Below are 18,495 nucleotides of genomic sequence, written 5' to 3' on the forward strand. Positions count from 1 at the left end.
AGCTCGACTGACTGCAAAGGCTCAAAGGGGGCTCTCTGTAGGCCCTGAAGAACTACGGAGAGGTCCCATGAGGGAACGAAGAGCGGTCTGGAGGGATTCAGCCTCCTAGTGCCTCTTAGGAACCTGATGATCAGATCGTGCTTCCCTAAGGACTTACCCTCAACTGCGTCGTGGTGTGCTGCTATGGCAGCAACGTACACCTTCAAGGTGGAAGGGGACAGCCTCCCTTCCAACCTCTCCTGCAGGAAGGAAAGCACTGATCCGACTGCGCATCTCTGGGGGTCTTCGTGTCGAGAAGAACACCACTTAGTGAACAGAGACCACTTCAAGGCATACAGGCGCCTCGTAGAGGGGGCCCTAGCCTGAGTGATCGTGTCTACCACCGCGGGTGGTAGGCCACCTAGGTCTTCCGCGTCCCGTCCAGGGGCCAGACATGGAGATTCCAGAGGTCTGGGCGCGGGTGCCAGAGGGTGCCCCGTCCCTGAGAAAGAAGGTCCTTCCTCAGGGGAATTTGCCAGGGGGGAGCTGTCGCGAGGAGCGTGAGGTCCGAGAACCATGTCTGGGTGGGCCAGTAGGGCGCTACCAGGATGACCTGCTCTTCGTCCTCCCTGACCTTGCACAGTGTCTGTGCAAGTAGGCTCACTGGGGGAAATTTGCGAATGCCAGGGGGCCAGCTGTGTGCCAATGCGTCTATGCCGAGAGGAGCCTCGGTGAGGGCGTACCAGAGTGGGCAGTGGGAGGATTCTTGGGAGGCGAACAGGTCCACCTGAGCCCGACCGAATCGACTCCAAATCAGCTGGACCACCTGGGGGTGGAGTCTCCACTCTCCCCTGCGGGGAACCTGCCGTGACAGCGCGTCCGCTGTAAGGTTGAGGTTGCCCGGGATATGAGTGGCTCGCAGCGACTTGAGGTGCTGCTGACTCCGGAGGAGGAGACGGCGGGCGAGTTGTGACATACAGCGGGAGCGCAGACCGCCTTGGCGGTTGACATATGCTACCGCTGCCGTGCTGTCTGTCCAAACTAGCACGTGCTTGCCCTGGATCAACGGCCGGAACCTCCGCAGGGCGAGCAGAATTGCCAGTAACTCGAGGCAGTTGATGTGCCAACGCAGCCGCGGACCCGTCCAGAGGCCGGTGGCTGTGTGCCCGTTGCAAACAGCGCCCCAGCCCGTCTTGGAGGCGTCTGTCGTGACCACGATGCGCCTGGAGACCAGTTCTAGAGGAACACCTGCTCGTAGAAACGAGAGGTCGGTCCAAGGGCTGAAAAGACGGTGACAGACCGGTGTAATGGCCACACGGTGTGTCCCGTGGTGCCATGCCTGTCTCGGGACTCGAGTCTGGAGCCAGTGCTGAAGCGGCCTCATATGCATCAACTCGAGCGGGGTGGCCACCGCCGAGGATGCCATATGCCCCAGGAGCCTCTGAAAAAGTTTCAGTGGAACCGCTGTTTTCTGTTTGAACGCCTTCTAACAGGCCAGCACCGACTGGGCGCGCTCGTTCGTAAGGCGCGCCGTCAGAGAGACTGAGTCCAACTCCAAACCGAGAAAAGAGATGCTCTGAACCGGGAGGAGCTTGCTCTTTTCCCAGTTGACCCGAAGCCCTAGTCGGCTGAGGTGCGAGAGCACCAGGTCCCTGTGTGCACATAACACGTCTCGAGAGTGAGCTAAGATTAACCAGTCGTCGAGATAATTGAGAATGCGAATGCCTACCTCCCTTAACGGGGCAAGGGCAGCCTCTGCGATCTTCGTAAAGACGCGAGGAGACAGGGACAGGCCGAAAGGGAGGACTTTGTACTGATACGCCCGACCCTCGAACGCGAACCGCAGGAAGGGTCTGTGTCGAGGAAGGATCGAGACGTGAAAGTACGCGTCCTTCAGGTCTACCGCCGCGAACCAATCCTGATGCCGGACGCTCGCTAAAATGCGTCTTTGCGTCAGCATCTTGAACGGGAGTCTGTGTAAAGCCCGGTTCAGTACTCGCAGGTCCAAGATTGGCCGCAACCCACCGCCTTTCTTCGGTACGATGAAGTAGGGGCTGTAAAACCCTTTCTTCACCTCGGCTGGAGGGACAGGTTCTATCGCGCCCTTTCGTAGGAGGGTAGCGATTTCCGCGCGCAGAGTAACAGCGTTTTCGCCCTTGACGAAGGTGAAGTGAGTACCGCTGAACCTGGGCGGGCGCCTGGCGAACTGAATCGCGTAGCCGAGTCGGACGGTCCGGATCAACCACCGCGACGGATTGGGAAGTGCAAGCCATGCGTCCAAATTCCGTGCGAGGGGAACCAAGGGGACAACGTCGTCGGACGTACCGGCAGGTGGGGCCTCGCGGCGGGGCGGAGCGCGAGGTGCCACAGCACGTCGTGGCCGTGCTGAGTCTAGGGACATTGAAGCACTTACCTGGCTCCTTGTGACCACCCCCGGAACAGCCTGGGACGGGGGAGGAAGAGGCCTGTCCTCGCGACCCATGGAGGCTGTCACATCGGGGGTGGATTTGTGCCACAGCTGGGCGCTCAGGGGCGAAAAGGGCACCGCTGGAGCGCCAATCCTGCAAGATAAAGCCCGTGGACGGTAGTCGTGGTGACGACCGTACACAGCGGGTATGTGACCCAGGGAGGAAGGAAGCCGCTCTTTTGTTGAACTGTTGGGTACCGCAGCCACTTGGGCGTACGGCAAAATCAAACGAAAAGGCAACAAAAGATTTTCCACCCGGCCCTCCACCGGGGGATGGAGTGGTCTTTCTACCAGCTCCAGGTGAGTGGGTTCCCTCGTCACTGGGTTGTCCGTCTCAGGGGCGCCTCGAAGACCTCCGTGGGTTCTTCGGTGCCGGCTGAGAGACGGGTGGCGTCGGCTTCCTGCGGTGGGCTCCACGCCGGGGCCGGGCCGGAGGGGCGGGCTGCGGCGGAGCCGGTGCAGTCACCGCAGGGGGACGCCCTTGGCGACGAGCAGACGGGGTGCGGGGTCTTGAGCCGCGCCGGGGCAGGATGTGCCGGATTGCCTCCGTCTGCTGCTTTACCGTCGAGAACTGCTGGGCAAAGTCCTCAACGATGTCGCCAAATAGGCCCGCCTGGGAAATGGGGGCAGCAATGAACCGTGTCTTGTCGGCCTCGCCCATCTCGACCAGGTTGAGCCACAGGTGGCGCTCCTGGACCACTAGTGTGGCCATCGTCAGCCCAAGAGACCGCGCTGTGACCTTCGTCGCCCGGAGGGCGAGGTCGGTCGCCGAGCGCAGTTCCTGCATCAAATCTGGGGCGGAACTACCCTTGAGCAGTTCTTTCAGTGCCTTGGCTTGGTGGACCTGCAGGAGAGCCATGGCGTGCAGGGCAGAGGCGGCTTGTCCAGCAGCGCTGTAGGCCTTGGCCGTCAGGGACGACGTGAGCCTACAGGGCTTGGAGGGGAGCTTAGGGCGTCCACGCCAGGTGGCGGCGCTCTGCGGGCATAAGTGCACTGTGAGCGCCTTATCCACCGGGGGAATCGCCGTATAGCCCCTGGCCGCCCCGCCATCGAGGGTAGTGAGAGCGGGGGAACTGCGGAGCCGGGTTCGGGCAGTAAAAGGTGCCTCCCACGACTTCGTCAGCTCCTCATGCACCTCCGGGAAGAATGGCACTGGAGCGGGGCGCGGCCGGTCTGAGCGGCGCCACGAGCCCAGAAACCAATCATCAAGCCGCGAGGGTTCAGGGGAGAGCGGAGGGTTCCACTCTAGCCCGACGCTCGCGGCCGCCCGGGAAAGCATGTCCGTCATTTCGGCGTCGGCCTGTAACTGGGCGACCGTCCCCAAAGGGGGAAGCCCAGCTGAGGCTTCTGCGTCCGACTGGACAAGCCCGCTCTCCGACGCTGCGCTCGAAAACTCATCATCTTCGCGGGCCTCGAACGAGAAGCCAGACTCACCGTGCGACGAGCCGGCGAACTCATCCGGAAGCCCGATTGGGGCAGACGAGCGTGCTGGGGAATGGGAGGTCCGCGGGGGGGAACCCGGCGGAGGCGATCCCATTGAAGTCCCCAAATCGCCCCCAGCGCCAGCCGCGCTGACCTCAAACCCGTAGGTAGGAGGACCAAGGCGGGGAGCCTCTGGGGTGGCTTGCTTTCTTACAAAAGCAAGCCGCGACCGCAACGTTGCCATGGTCATGTTCTCGCAGTGAGAACATGAGCCATTCATAAACGCTGCCTCCGTGTGGGTCGCGCCCAGACACGAAAGACAGCGATCATGACCATCCGAAGTTGAGAGAAATCGACCGCAACCAGGAATAACACACGAACGGAAAGGCATCTTTAAAAAGACGCGTCTTTAAAAAGACGTTCCGTGTGTGCGCTCTTTTAGAGAAATATATACTCTTTTAGAGGGGAAAAATGCTCTTTCAGAAAATATACTCTCTAGTTTTTCTGCCGAAGCGCCCAGGGGCGTTCTCTGCAGTGCACCAGTGCAGAGGAGGGAGAAGCCACTGAAATGCGCCGTCAGATCCAGCAGAGGTGAATGAACAGTGCTATTCAGCTCGATGAGCATGACCGTTCGGCTCCGAAGAGAAAATCTGAATGAGTGGTTGCATACCAGCTCCTTTTATACCCGTATGTTCGGGGGAGTGGCATGCAAATACCACTCGCCAATTTTCATTGGCCTTTTATCAAAGACCAGAGGTGTCTCGGGCTCCCAAGAGTGACCCCTAGTGTCACTACATCGACACCAACGTCGAGTGAGTGACAGATAGGGAACAGTCGTGACTAGCTAGTTAATTTCTCCAATGATTCATCGTACTATTGTGGTTAAGCAGTGATTTACATAGTTTTACGGGAAACCAACCCCTGCATGACACAGCAAAACTGGCTCAACCAATGGCGTGAGTTTGGGGCATGACTATCTGTCGACCAATTAAAGATTTTTTTTTCTTTTTTCGGGAAAACTGTTAGTGCCACAGACAATACACACTTTAGGTATAAGGCTTTAAAATGTGTATGCTGTGCAGCATCAGACCTATCTGCAAAGTATGTGTGCAAATTTATGTTTTACCAGTGGCATTTTGGAAATTCTAAACAATATCAAATAAATAACATCATTCTGTACTTTTAGCATTCTGTATCTTTTTCAAGTGCTGCTGTGAAAACTTTCAGAAAACTAGTGTACTAATGTAGTTTACATTTTCCTTTGCAGTTCTTACTATTTTTCGAAAGTGCTGATTGCAATGTGTATGCAAGAGAAAAAAGTAAAAAAATAAACCTATTAGAGTGGGATTTTCCCACTGACACCCATAGCCTGTGGGTGCTCACAAAGGTTGCATGATGAGAGAGAATCCATTTTCTAAAGTGCCAAATGGTGCAATGTCATCTGTAGGGGACAAATCCTGTCTGCCATATGCTGTAAATGAAGAAAAAGCAAACAAACAACAACAGCTGGCCACATGAAAACACAATTTTCATTGCCGCTTCATGTAACTGCAGATCCGTCTAATTCAATTATCATTATCATAAAAATATTGCTCTATATGAGTGCAAGGCAGGCATTTACACACACGCTGTTACACAGACAATTCATTATGGGACATGTTTACTCATAAGTAATGACATGCTCACATGCTCATTGCACATGCTCTGTGTGTCAACAAAAATTTAATTTTCATGTCTCAACTTTTTTTTCTCAGTGCTTTCTCCAGGATTCATTGTTCAGTCTTTCACCTCTACCTCAGCAAATGGTATGCGCTGCAATAACAGCTTGATTGCCACTGAATGAGCAAGCCACTCTCAGAACACAGTGCCACTAGCATGCCAATCAAATTTTGACAATGCCAAATTAAAGGGCTTGAACTTTCCACTCAATGTTCAGGAAAAATGTGTAATCTACAATGTCAGTGTGGTGCACTCAAAGCCACTCATCAAAAAACTTATATTTCACAGAATGTATTACTTGAGAAAAAACACTCTCTGAAGAGTTTAAATGGCTTTGGACAGTTAAAGTCATATGCAGTCTTTGTAAGGCAAAATTTAATTATCACGAAAGTTCAATAAGTCGGAAACATCACCTTTGAGTGAAACACCATTGATGATATTAAGATTACTGAGAAGGCCACTTGGCTTCACTCAAACTGAATGCACTACGCTCAGAATTTTTTTTGAAAATAAAACAGTACCAGTCAAAAAAGTTTGGAAACACCATATATATACAGTATATAGTATACTGTATATTAGTGTTGGGTTCGAGTCCACCTTAGTCGTGTCCGAGTCAAGTCTGAGTCTGTAAACAGTTGAGTCCGAGTTGAGTCCGAGTCCAAAAGGGGCCGAGTCGGACTCAAGATCGAGTCCATAACAGGCAGAGTCTGAGTCTAGTCTGAGTCCGAATGAATCTGTTCATGAATCTAAATTAAAATTTTAACTATAAACTCAACATCAATATTTTAAGCTTATTTTAAATTTCACAACTAAGAAAAACAGTTTGTCAATATAAATGTAACAAAAACACCTCTGTTGCATTTCATATATACATTTTATGATTGGCATCCTGCTGAACAGATTTCCGTGGCAAGTAGGGTTGCCACTTTTGAACCCCTAACCACATCCTCCACAGTATTAGCACATTTTAGCACAATATGTGGACTTTTCAGACGGTCCCTTACCCACCGTAGGCAAATTGGCGATCTGGAACGATTTCACCGTGATGCCATCTGACCAGCTTAAATACAGGGCAAATCGCGTCCCGTATTGATTCAATACGGGACGCATCAATTTATCTTTAAATACAGGATGGGTGGCAACTCTAGTGACAAGTCCAAGTCCATTAAAATTGGACTCGTGACTTAGACTCGAGTCCGAGTCCAACTCGAGTACCTCAACTCTACTGTATATATGTGTATGTGCAAAATTTTTAGGCACTTGTGAAAAATGTTGCATAATGAGGATGTCTTCAAAAACAATGAAATAAATAGTTTTCATTTATCACTTAATGTCATACAAAGTCCAGTAAACATAGAAAAGCTAAATCAATATTCGGTGTGACCACCTTTGCCTTTAAAACAGCACCAATTCTCCTAGGTACACCTGGACACAGTTTTTCTTGGTTGTTGGCAGACAGGATGTTCCAAGCTTCTTGGTCTCAATTGCTTCGTTCTCTATATGTAATCTCAGATAGACACGATGTTCAGTGGGGGACTTTGTGGGGGCCATGCCATCTGTTGCAGGGCTCCTGTTCTTCTATTCTAATCTTTTCTATTTGCAAAAGTAATGTTTGGGAGTCTAACATTTATATTTCCTATTGACACACTAAAGCTGAAAATAACCATCTTAAGACAAATGCTTTTGTGAAACATCATATGTGCCAAAGACTTTTGCAAAGTACTGTATATATATATATATATATATATATATATATATATATATATATATATATATATATATATATATATATATATATCCTTGTGCGACCCTGCTTACACATGCGTGGATGTTGTTTTTTGGATTCACTATACGCAATGCATAATTTCATTTCATTTAAACTGACTCATCTTGGTTCAGGAGACTCTGGGCTGTCAGTAAAGGGTTAAATTTGGAGTCATGTGACAAAACGTCATGGTTACTTGTGTAACCTCCATTCCCTGATGGAGGGAATGAGACGTTGTGTCGATGTAGTGACACTAGGGGTCACTCTTGGGAGCCCGAGACACCTCTGGTCTTTGATAAAAGGCCAATGAAAATTGGCGAGTGGTATTTGCATGCCACTCCCCCGGACATATGGGTATAAAAGGAGCTGGTATGCAACCACTCATTCAGGTTTTATGCTGAGGAGCCGATATAAGGTCTGGCCATTTCAGCAGGTAGTTCAGCATTGTGGCAGGAGGGACACAATATCTCGTTCCCTCCATCAGGGAATGGAGGTTACACAAGTAATCATGACGTTCCCTATCTGTCACTCATTCGACATTGTGTCGATGTAGTGACACTAGGGGTCCCTATACGAAATGCCACAATTGACTGAACTGTGTTACGTGAACTGGCGGTGTGTGGTGGGCACACTACTGTGTGCCTCATAGCCAGCACACCAGGTCGACACGTAACCTCCCCCAACATAGTTATGAGTGTCGAACGGCCCTTTTTGGGGACAAGTCGACTACCCAAGAGATAGAGACAGGCTTAACCCAGTCGTGGCCTCTTTTCCCCTTCTCTTTTTTCCACTCCCTAAAAAAGAAGGAGGATTATCCGACTCGGCCACCAGGTCTAGTCGGGGGGTGTCCCTCTCAAGGGGAAGACACAGCAGAGACCACACCTCGCCCAAAGAGGGGGGGGATATATAAGTTGAAGGCTACGTCACATGGTCTTTCCAACCATGTGGAGAGTCTTCAAGGTAGATCCTGCCCAATGGGGGAGGAGTTACTACAGAGGGACTCTGCCCAAGGAAGACGCAGTTTGCCAACAGGGAAACGAATTAAAGGAAGATATATATCGCATGGGGTTAGCCTTACAGTGAACCGCCACATGCGGAGCACCTACCCCAGAACAGGACTCTTAGTTAGCACGTGTACTGGGCCGGCAGCTAATCTCTCCGAAAACTCGACTGCCACAGGGCTCGGAGGAAGTCAACCAGGGTACAAACTTGTGAACACTACTGGGCATTAATGGCACAGGTCTTCAGCTCAAAAGGAGGTGGAAGGCGCTATGTGCAAGCGATACACCCGGCCGGCTATCCCGGGCTTATCTGCTTGTATTGCGTGCCACTACCTGGGATGAAACTGGTTCCACCCTGAGGTTGTAGAACCTTGCAAAGGTGTTGGGTGTTGCCCAGCCTGCTGCTCTGCAAATGTCTATTAGAGAGGCACCTCTGGCCAGGGCCCAGGAAGCCGCTACACCCCTGGTAGAATGGGCTCGTAGCCCTACCGGGGGCAGCATGTCCTGGGCGAGATATGCCATAGTTATGGCATCAATGAGCCAGTGGGCGATCCTCTGCTTGGAGACAGCGCTTCCTTTCTGCTGTGCACCAAAGCAGACAAAGAGCTGCTCAGAGATTCTAAAGCTCTGCGTGCGATCCAAATAGATCACAGGACACAGCAACGACAGGGCTGGGTCTGCCTCCTCCTGGGGCAGCGCTTGCAGGTTCACCACCTGGTCCCTAAAAGGGGTGGTGGGAACCTTGGGCACATAGCCCGGTCGGGGTCTCAGGATCACGTGAGAGTAACCCGGACTGAACTCCAGGCACATTTTGCTGACAGAGAACGCTTGCCGGTCACCTACCCTCTTGATGGAAGTGAGCGCAGTCAGGAGGGCAGTCTTTAAGGAGAGTGCCTTAAGCTCGGCTGACTGCAAAGGCTCAAAGGGGGCTCTCTGTAGACCCTGAAGAACTACAGAGAGGTCCCATGAGGGAACGAGGTGCGGTCTGGAGGGATTCAGCCTCCTGGTGCTTCTTAGGAACCTGATGATCAGGTCGTGCTTCCCTAAGGACTTACCGTCGACTGCGTCATGGTGTGCAGCTATGGCGGCAATGTACACCTTCAAGGTGGAAGGGGACAGCCGCCCTTCCAACCTCTCCTGCAGGAAGGAAAGCACTGATCTGACTGCACATCTCTGGGGGTCTTCGCGTCGGGAAGAACACCAATTAGCGAACAGACGCCACTTAAATGCATACAGGTGCCTCGTAGAGGGGGCCCTAGCCTGAGTGATCGTGTCTACCACCACAGGTGGTAGACCGCTTAGGTCTTTTGCGTCCCGTCCAGGGGCCAGACATGGAGATTCCAGAGGTCTGGTCGCGGGTGCCAGAGGGTGACCTGTCCCTGAGAAAGAAGGTCCTTCCTCAGGGGAATTTGCCAGGGGGGAGCTGTCGCGAGGAGCGTGAGGTCCGAGAACCACATCTGGGTGGGCCAGTAGGGTGCTTCCAGGACGATCTGCTCCTCATCCTCCCTCACCTTGCACAGGGTCTGTGCATGCAGGCTCACTGGGGGAAATGCATATTTGCGTAGGCCAGGGGGCCAGCTGTGTGCCAGCGTGTCTATGCCGAGGGGAGCCTCAGTGAGGGTGTACCAGAGCGGGCAGTGGGAGCATTCTTGGGAGGCGAACAGGTCCACCTGTGCCCATCCGAATCGACTCAAAATCAGCTGGACCACCTGAGGGTGGAGTCTCCACTCTCCCCTGAGGGTAACCTGCCTTGACAGCGTGTCCGCTGTAGTGTTGAGGTTGCCCAGGATGTGAGTGGCTCGCAGCGACTTTAAGTGCTGCTGACTCCAGAGGAGGAGACGGCGGGCGTGTTGTGACATACAACGAGAGCGCAGACCGCCTTGGCGGTTGACAGAGGCTACCGTTGCCATGTTGTCTGTCCGAACTAACATATGCATTCTCTGCAGTGCACCAGTGCAGAGGAGGGAGAAGCCACTGAAATGCGCCGTCAGATCCAGCAGAGGTGAATGAACAGTAGGGTTCAGCTCAATGAGCATGACCGTTCGGCTCCGAAGAGAAAATCTGATTGAGTGGTTGCATACCAGCTCCTTTTATACCTGTTTGTCCAGGGGAGTGGCATGCAAATACCACTCGCCAATTTTCAATGGCCTTTTATCAAAGACCAGAGGTGTCTCGGGCTCCCAAGAGTGACCCCTAGTGTAACTACATTGACACAACGTTGAGTGAGTGACAGATAGGGAACAAGCAGAGTTTGTCTTTGGGAGAAATGCCAACAAAACTACATTTGGTAAGAAACCTAATTAAGTTTTACATTGAAATCTATTTGAGTCAAAAGAGTCTCTAGTTTCATCCGATATGCCATTTTATTTATTTGAGCTATCTATCGTGAAACACCATGCTGCTAAACACAATTTACACTAACGTGTACAATAGCACAAGGCTTTCATTAGAAATCCTATATTTACTGTACATTTTCACATTGAGAAAACATTTTATTTTCAGAGGATTTACATGGAGTTAGGATAAAAATACGGTGCATTTTGAATTGTTCTGAGACCAGTGCAGACAGACAGCACACTGGAAGTTAAGTTATTCACTAAATAGGGAACAAGGGAGCATCCCATAGCTTTCCTATGAAGCCAAGTGCATTCATTCCAAATTTCCTATCAAAAGTTTAGTTTCAGGCTGCAGATGATGTTTGAACCTCTCAACATGGTTGGCAGACATGGGACAATGGTAATCAGATTCAGAATTTATAATGTATACATTTATTTTAACATAGTTGGCAGTGACTGGCATTACTTGTATCAAAATGATGCTAAGTTCTGATTGGTAAAATGCTTCAGCACTGTCTATCACTTGTTTGTTTGACAGTGCAAAGAGAGAACATTGATATTTTGTTGCCAAAGCAGTAAAAAACATTGTAACATAAAAGTCAAATCATGTCAAATAAGTTTTATTTGTTTAGTTTTTTATTTATGCTTTTCCCAATACACATTGTTCCAAAGCAGTTTTATAGAAAATCAGCTGTGATGTCTGTAATGTCTCAAAAACATAAATAAGCAACACACCTGGAAACATAATAAACTTGATTTAAAAAAATCTGACTTTCTATAGCTTGGTATTATTTAAAATTTCACAACTTTGTCCCGCTGTCCACATATTTGGACATATATTTTTAGGGAAGCTATTTGCTCTAGAATTATTATATCTTTTTATATATATCTTTTTTTTTTTTTTATGTTTATTAGGTGCTTCTAGTAACAAATCAAAATGGGAAATGGAAAATGCACACATCAGTTACGTTTGGGTCTCAGTAGGATATACACTGTATGTGATAAAAACAGACAGAATAGACATAAGAGTCAAGTGCAATAATACCTTCTGCCTTTCCTCTAAATTTTTTTAGCATCCTCATATATTTTAATCTATCTTATTTAATCTATTGATGGGCTAAGTTAAAATGCTTTTCCATGTGTCAAAATAAATTCAACAAAACCTGAAAACTCACTATACTAAAAAGTCTATATTCTCACTGTAGCAAGACTTTCTATAGTGGAAAGTCTACAGAGGGCGTAATGTATTGTGTTTTGCTTTGCACTGACCCTCAAGCTATATCTGGTGCTAATGTTTCTGTTAAATTGTTCTAGCTGTCTTTTCACCATACATCTGTATTACTGTACTTTGTGTCCATTGTAGAAACTGAAATACACAGCTTATCTTTAGAATTCTGTTTCAAAAGGACAAATGTTTATGTCAATAGAGGGGCTTAAAATCTAGAAAACATACTACTCATCTTTTCACTAAAGCTGTAAAAGTCGACAGAAAAAAAGGAAAAGAAACATCCTTCACGTCTTATTTTTTTCATTAGTCCTCACACATAAATGTCAACAGCTACTGTAGCGTCCTTTTTCTGCAAGCTGCCTGACATTAAATGACACCCTGTGCACAGACTTTTATATTGCTTTCTCTGCAAAGTGATTTCACAAGCTGAATCTTTTCTCTTCATGTACAGACTAATGTATAGCAGGTTTATATATATAGGTTTCCATTATAACAGATTAATTAAAATGCAGTCAGTGTCCTGGAAGTTCGATAGTGAAGGGAAAAATGAATGCGTTGTAAACGTGAGGGATTTACTCACAGCTGTGCTGAGACTGGTTGACATTATTTGATGTCGCATCCAAAATCCCTTTTAAAAATTGCCCCAGATTCACTTTTCTTAACTAAATGTTGATGAATTTCTAAATATCGAATTAAAAGACAGATATGAATATTGTGCGTGTTGCTACCTATTCAATGGAATAGAAAGTGGCACATAAATATTGATTACAACAATACTGTATATTGAATGAAACAGATAAAACTTCTCTTCATCTGCTAAACAAAATTAGGTCATCTTATAAAAAAGCTAAAAGGGATTCAACCTAGTTAATTCAAAATGAATGCACTTCAACATGAAAACTCAAGAAATGTAAAGCATACTGTGTAACGGTAGATAACCAGGATACTCAACAATGCTGTAAAGTGCTGTGTATAAACATAATGAACATTGCAACATAATGAAAGACTTCCACAAAATAGCAGGATTAGTCCCAATGAGTTATCAGTAAATGTAAACATTACCTTTTGAGGAGCGGAATTTCCATGAAATGGTGGGTTCAGGTCGTCCGATGGCCAGACACACGAGGGTTACGTTACTACCCTCGTTCACCGAAACATCCGTGGATATGTTTACGATCCTGGCAGGAACTGCAAAAAACAACATAATACAAAAATTAACTAACTTTGATAAAGGCTTTTGCAAAACAACTGAGTGATTAATGCATGTTTTTATTGTGCAAGTGTCTCAATAGCTGGGTTTCCATCCAACAAAATTATGTGCATTTTGAAACTGTGCATAAGAAATACTGAATGGAAATGCTTGATATGCGAAAAAAAACAAAACAAACAAAAAAACCTCAAAATTTGCTTAAAATTTAATGCACTAATAGGAGGTGGATTTTTTAGAGTTTGGCATTAGTTAAAATGCACATTAAGGTGATGGAAACAGTTTATTCGCAAAATTATGGCATGTTTTGACCATTCGTACACGTGTTATGAGTGTGTAATTGCTTGATGTGACTGGCCCAACGAAAGGTGTGACCTTGGCACACAATTTTTCGTGCATAGCCCTTGGCATTCGAAAGTGATTAAACCACAGCTGGTCTTTTAAGTGGGTCCTCACAATCCGCCAGAACACGTTTAAGTGCAGGCGCTCCCATTAAAAATGTGAAAATTTTGATGGAAACCCAGCTAATGTCATCAGTGTGTTAAACAGATTGTCACTCACCATCCCAAACTTGAATGACTTTCTTCTGTGGAACACAAACAAAGAATATCTGAGGTGTTTTTGATCAATGTTGGTCAGTGGGGACCAAAACTCAAAAATGACATACTGTATAGGCAGCATAAAAATAATCCATACGACTCAAGTGGTTTAATCCATGTCTTCGATACGATTACTTTGGGTAAGAAGCAGATCAAAATGTAAGTCCTTATTCACTGCAAATCTTGACATCCCTCCCATTTGGAACACAGTGCAGGCTTCAAGACTTGCCAGGTACTCAATCCTGGTATCATTGTATATCAATGAGACATTTCATTTTCATTTTCTAGTGTTTACGATAAAATATTTTGCTGACCATGGTACATTTGAAAAGTATATATATAAAAAAAAAATAATAATAATAATAAAAAAAAAAAACAATTCAACCTGCAACTCTATTTTTTTATCTTGTGTCTGGAATAAAAATGCCCGTGAAAACTGTGAACCTGGCAACACAGAGTCTAGTTTGTGTACAGCCCACTGCGTATGCGTCAAGTGCAAGGATGTGGGTGACTTTCATAACTTTCATAACCGCTCCAAGGAGCCTGAGGATGTCAAGATTTATAGTGAATAAGAACTTACATTTTTATTTGTTTCTCACCCAAAACCAATTGTATCGCATCAGAAGACATGAATTAAATCATTCAAGTCGTATGGATTACTTTTATGCTGCCTTTATGTCCTTTTTGGATCTTGAAAGTTTCACATTGACTTACATTTCATCGACAACAATATCTCATATATTCTCCAAAATATCTGTGTTTGTGTTCTGCAGAGGAAAGAAAGTCATACAAGTTTGGGATGGCATGAGGAGTAGGTAAGTGATGATAGAATTTTAATTTTTGGGTGAACTATTCCTTAATTTTTTTACTTATTGCTTATTCACTTTGATCAGGATGAATGTACTTTTTACTTGTATGTTTTTGGGGGAATTAAGGATGAATATGTATGTAGTGCCTCATATGATCTGTGTTCAGTTATGAAACTTGGGTCCCTCTAGGCTAAATCACATGCAAGTTACATCTACATTGTCTGCGTTCCCATAAAAATTATCATGCAAAAGTCTTATGCAATGATTTTCCAAAGTCTGTTCTTTATAAAAAATACTATTACAATTTTGATGAAACATACATAACATGTTAATTACATGTTAATTCAATAGTAAGTACATGTTTGTTCATTACTGTTATTTACTATTTGAAATACAATTAGCAATAAAACATAAAAAATAAAATAATAATCCAGAACCATAGTTAAATTATATTCTAAATGCCAATCAAAGTACCATTTAAGCTTTGTAGATGGATCTTCACGCAGTCATATCAGAATTATGCCTAAATGGTTTAGCATTACACTCTGTCACTTGATTGGCATGATATGATCAGCAAGTCATGCTCTGTTAAGGAAATGCTATTTACATAACTTGACTGAGACTGTGGAACCCAGACAGTCTGTCAGTTTCCTTGACCGTGTTCCATGTTGCAGTCTGAGTAAATCAGCCAGCCAGTATCTCTAAGAGATATTATTAAGTTGGCTTTATATCAGGTGTGCCTCATATGGGAGTTTCTGCTATCTGTGTTTGCTGAAAAAGTAAATATTTTATAGTAAATTTTGTTTACTAAAGTTTTAGACAAGTCCCAGACTCTGCCTTTTAGAGGGAAGGTACACCAACATGCACATACACACACCAAAATGACTAAATCATTTATCTCTAAAAGAAACCTGGACTGCAAGCACGTGTATATGTACCATATTTGTGCATGTGCAGGTGTGTTTGTACGTATACTAAGGGTAGCCACACTGGCCATACAGTACTTGTGCACTATTCCAAAGAGTACAATCACAGTATACTGTAAGTTCACAGTATAAGTTCTGTTTCTCTCTAGTGAATATTTCATCCTGTGAAGAGCACATGCTTTGAGTCACTCTGCTTTTCACTATTCCACATTCCACTTCCCTCCTCTACATCAAAGGCATTGTTTCATCCTTGTCTCTCAATCTATAATTGATGTGTTTGACTTTTTTACCAGGAATCCCAAATTCAGGCCAGTGTTTCAAAAAGACCAATTTGAGCTCCTCAAAAAAGAAAAGAGTGATAGGACAGAATTCAGATCATGAACAGACAAAAAGACTATCCTATTATTTTCTGAATAAGGACACAACTCAAGTTATATAACAAAAGTTACATAAAACCTTTGCCATGACTATGAATGTTTGTGTGTATGCATGTAATTGTAATCCCTTCTTAGACAAAAGTTCTTAGAGCAAGGTATTACACATGCTCAATTCATGATAAAGTATCTTTCTGCCTCTCATATGTCCGAATTCCCACCATCTCCCAGCAATACTTGTGTTTTTTAATTGGGCATATATTGGGTTATAATAACTGATGAAGGAAAGGCAACAACAGAATTCAGAGAAAACTAATTCTTGTGTTGCCTCTGGTGAAATAGCTGCCGCTAATGTTTCACCCAGGCAAATTGCATTGGCTTCATCTCTACATTTATATTCTCATAACCCTACTGAATCTTTCCAATGGCTTATTAATGTTTTTTAAAATGAGAAAAAAGAGCTGCCTCTCGATGCAATGATAAGTACTGAAGCATACAAGGAGCTGCAACAAGAGACTAAAAAACAACAGCCATTAAAACATAGTGCAGGACACCAGCCTGATCTCATTAATATATGTAGCTATTAGTATGTTAATAGTTGTAACATTTAAATGTACATGTTTGTAAGTCTGGATAGACACTGAAACATATAATATAGATGCTTGAAAGCATCAAATTTTTCTTTTTTTTTTTTTGTTTTTTTTTTTTAAGTATTTAAAGCTTTAGAAATGTACAATATTGACAAATCCATTACATATATTTTTAGGATATTTGTAAATTTTTACTGTTTTATAGATATTTTAGGCCATGTTCACACAGGCAGAATAAAATAAAAAAATTTGGACGCTGTCACTCAAATCCGTTTAGGTTTTTGTAGTCTGAACAGGACAAAAAACATATTAAAACCGATTTTTACAAGCCTCATCCAAACCACATTCGTAGGTGGTTTGAAATCTGATTAAAATCAGATTTTTTTCTTAATACATCTCAGTCTGAATGGTCAGATCGGATTTCGTGTGTTTTGTTTTTTTTTTCTCTGTCATTTGCTGTGCGGTTGTTATACATCAGGTTTTGAGACGAGAAAATATACAAAGGGCGTCAAAGGGCAATTCTAATTTAATTCAATAATGATGGCCATGCAGTAAGATCGTTATAAACAGAATTTTCAATACAAATTATTTCAAAAGTGAGTTCAGCCTGTTTTATTACACATTTCAGCCCTATAAAACTCTCACAGTGGAAGGTAAACAGGGCATAGAGATCATCACTTCTGAATGAAACACCCATATGTCATTTTTATGTTACTATGCATGCAAAGCACTGCAAACCTCTTATAATAACACAGACATTGGCTTATCTTATCCAAAGATATGCGCTAAGGTGCAGTGAACCATACCGGTTGTGAGAAACCACAATGCGATAACGTACTGAATGTCACACGAATATGGGACACTTGAGCATTTTGAGCATTTCATCACAAGACGCGGGTCCTCGTCTTACCGTCCGACCTTTTTATGCTTTAATACGGGACACAAAGCCTTCAATATGGGATGTTTCGCTCTCTGCTAAAATACAGGACCCCAAGATAAAAGGTGTCGTAATGTTGGCCAAAATACAGGATGTCTCCACTAAAATGGGCAGCAACAACACTAGCAGTAACAAACATTGCATATGCCACCTCTCCCATTTTTAAGCCGCTGTCTGTGAAGAAAGTTCATATTTAGATACTACTCTCATAAAAAGCATAATCAATAGTAAAACATCCATCGCTAAAATCTCATGCATGGTGAATATATGCAAGTTTTCTGCGTTACCATGACAACTATTGTGGACGTGATAGCAAAAGTGACTGTAGTCTGAACAGACAAAATCTGATCTGGCCACATATAACTTGCAGTTTGAACAGTCACACACACACACACACACACACACACACACACACACACACACACACACACACAAAAACAGATTTATGGAAAAATGTGATTTTTCCTGCAGTGTGAACAAAGCCTTAGATCCCTTAACCACTTTTCAACAATATAAAAACATGTAATAAGTAGAATGTACAGTAACAATAATTTGTTACAATATATTAATTTATATATATTTTACAGCCGCTATATTTTAAAGCCGCTAATTTAAATGATTAATCACTGTAAATCTTCTCCTGATACACACCTTAACAGCGCTGTCATATCTCATTCAAATATATACATTGCAGAATATGGCAGTCGCAAATGGTCACGAGACACATGAGAGCATTCAACATCACTGTCGTAAATCTGTAACGATATGCAGAAATGAGATGAGACAATGAATCTAAACGCAGGCTTTTTAATGGAGATGATGAAGAAGGTGATACAAACTACGTGGAGCAATACAAAGAACCAAATAGCAACACACAAGGAAACAACGACCATAGGAACATAAGAACTGACAGTAAGTAACTGTAACTAGAGGGTATATATACAAACAGATGACTGATGAGGGAACAGGGAACAGCTGAGGAAGATGGAGGGCAGGTGAGAATCATCAACAGGTGCATGCTGGGAAGTGTAGTCCGTGAGCACAGGGGAAAACTAAACAGACACTGAAGTGAACTGAAGGTGAGGGGGAAAAACATGACGCAGTTTGTGACAAAAACCAGTGGTCGTAATGTGTCT

General features: G+C 44.9%; 1 protein-coding gene across 2 annotated transcripts in view; it reads right to left on the minus strand.

Moving 5' to 3' along the window:
• LOC127433309 (opioid-binding protein/cell adhesion molecule-like) overlaps window positions 1-18,495 on the minus strand; it is a 238,759-nt gene that overhangs the window by 52,985 nt on the left and 167,279 nt on the right. For both annotated transcript variants that reach the window (XM_051685093.1, XM_051685092.1), the window contains one exon: window positions 12,980-13,105. In XM_051685093.1, the coding sequence (XP_051541053.1) occupies window positions 12,980-13,105 (126 nt within the window). The remainder of the gene's footprint in view (window positions 1-12,979; window positions 13,106-18,495) is intronic.

The sequence above is a fragment of the Myxocyprinus asiaticus genome, chromosome 43 (assembly GCF_019703515.2).
Source record: "Myxocyprinus asiaticus isolate MX2 ecotype Aquarium Trade chromosome 43, UBuf_Myxa_2, whole genome shotgun sequence".
NCBI lineage: Eukaryota > Metazoa > Chordata > Actinopteri > Cypriniformes > Catostomidae > Myxocyprinus > Myxocyprinus asiaticus.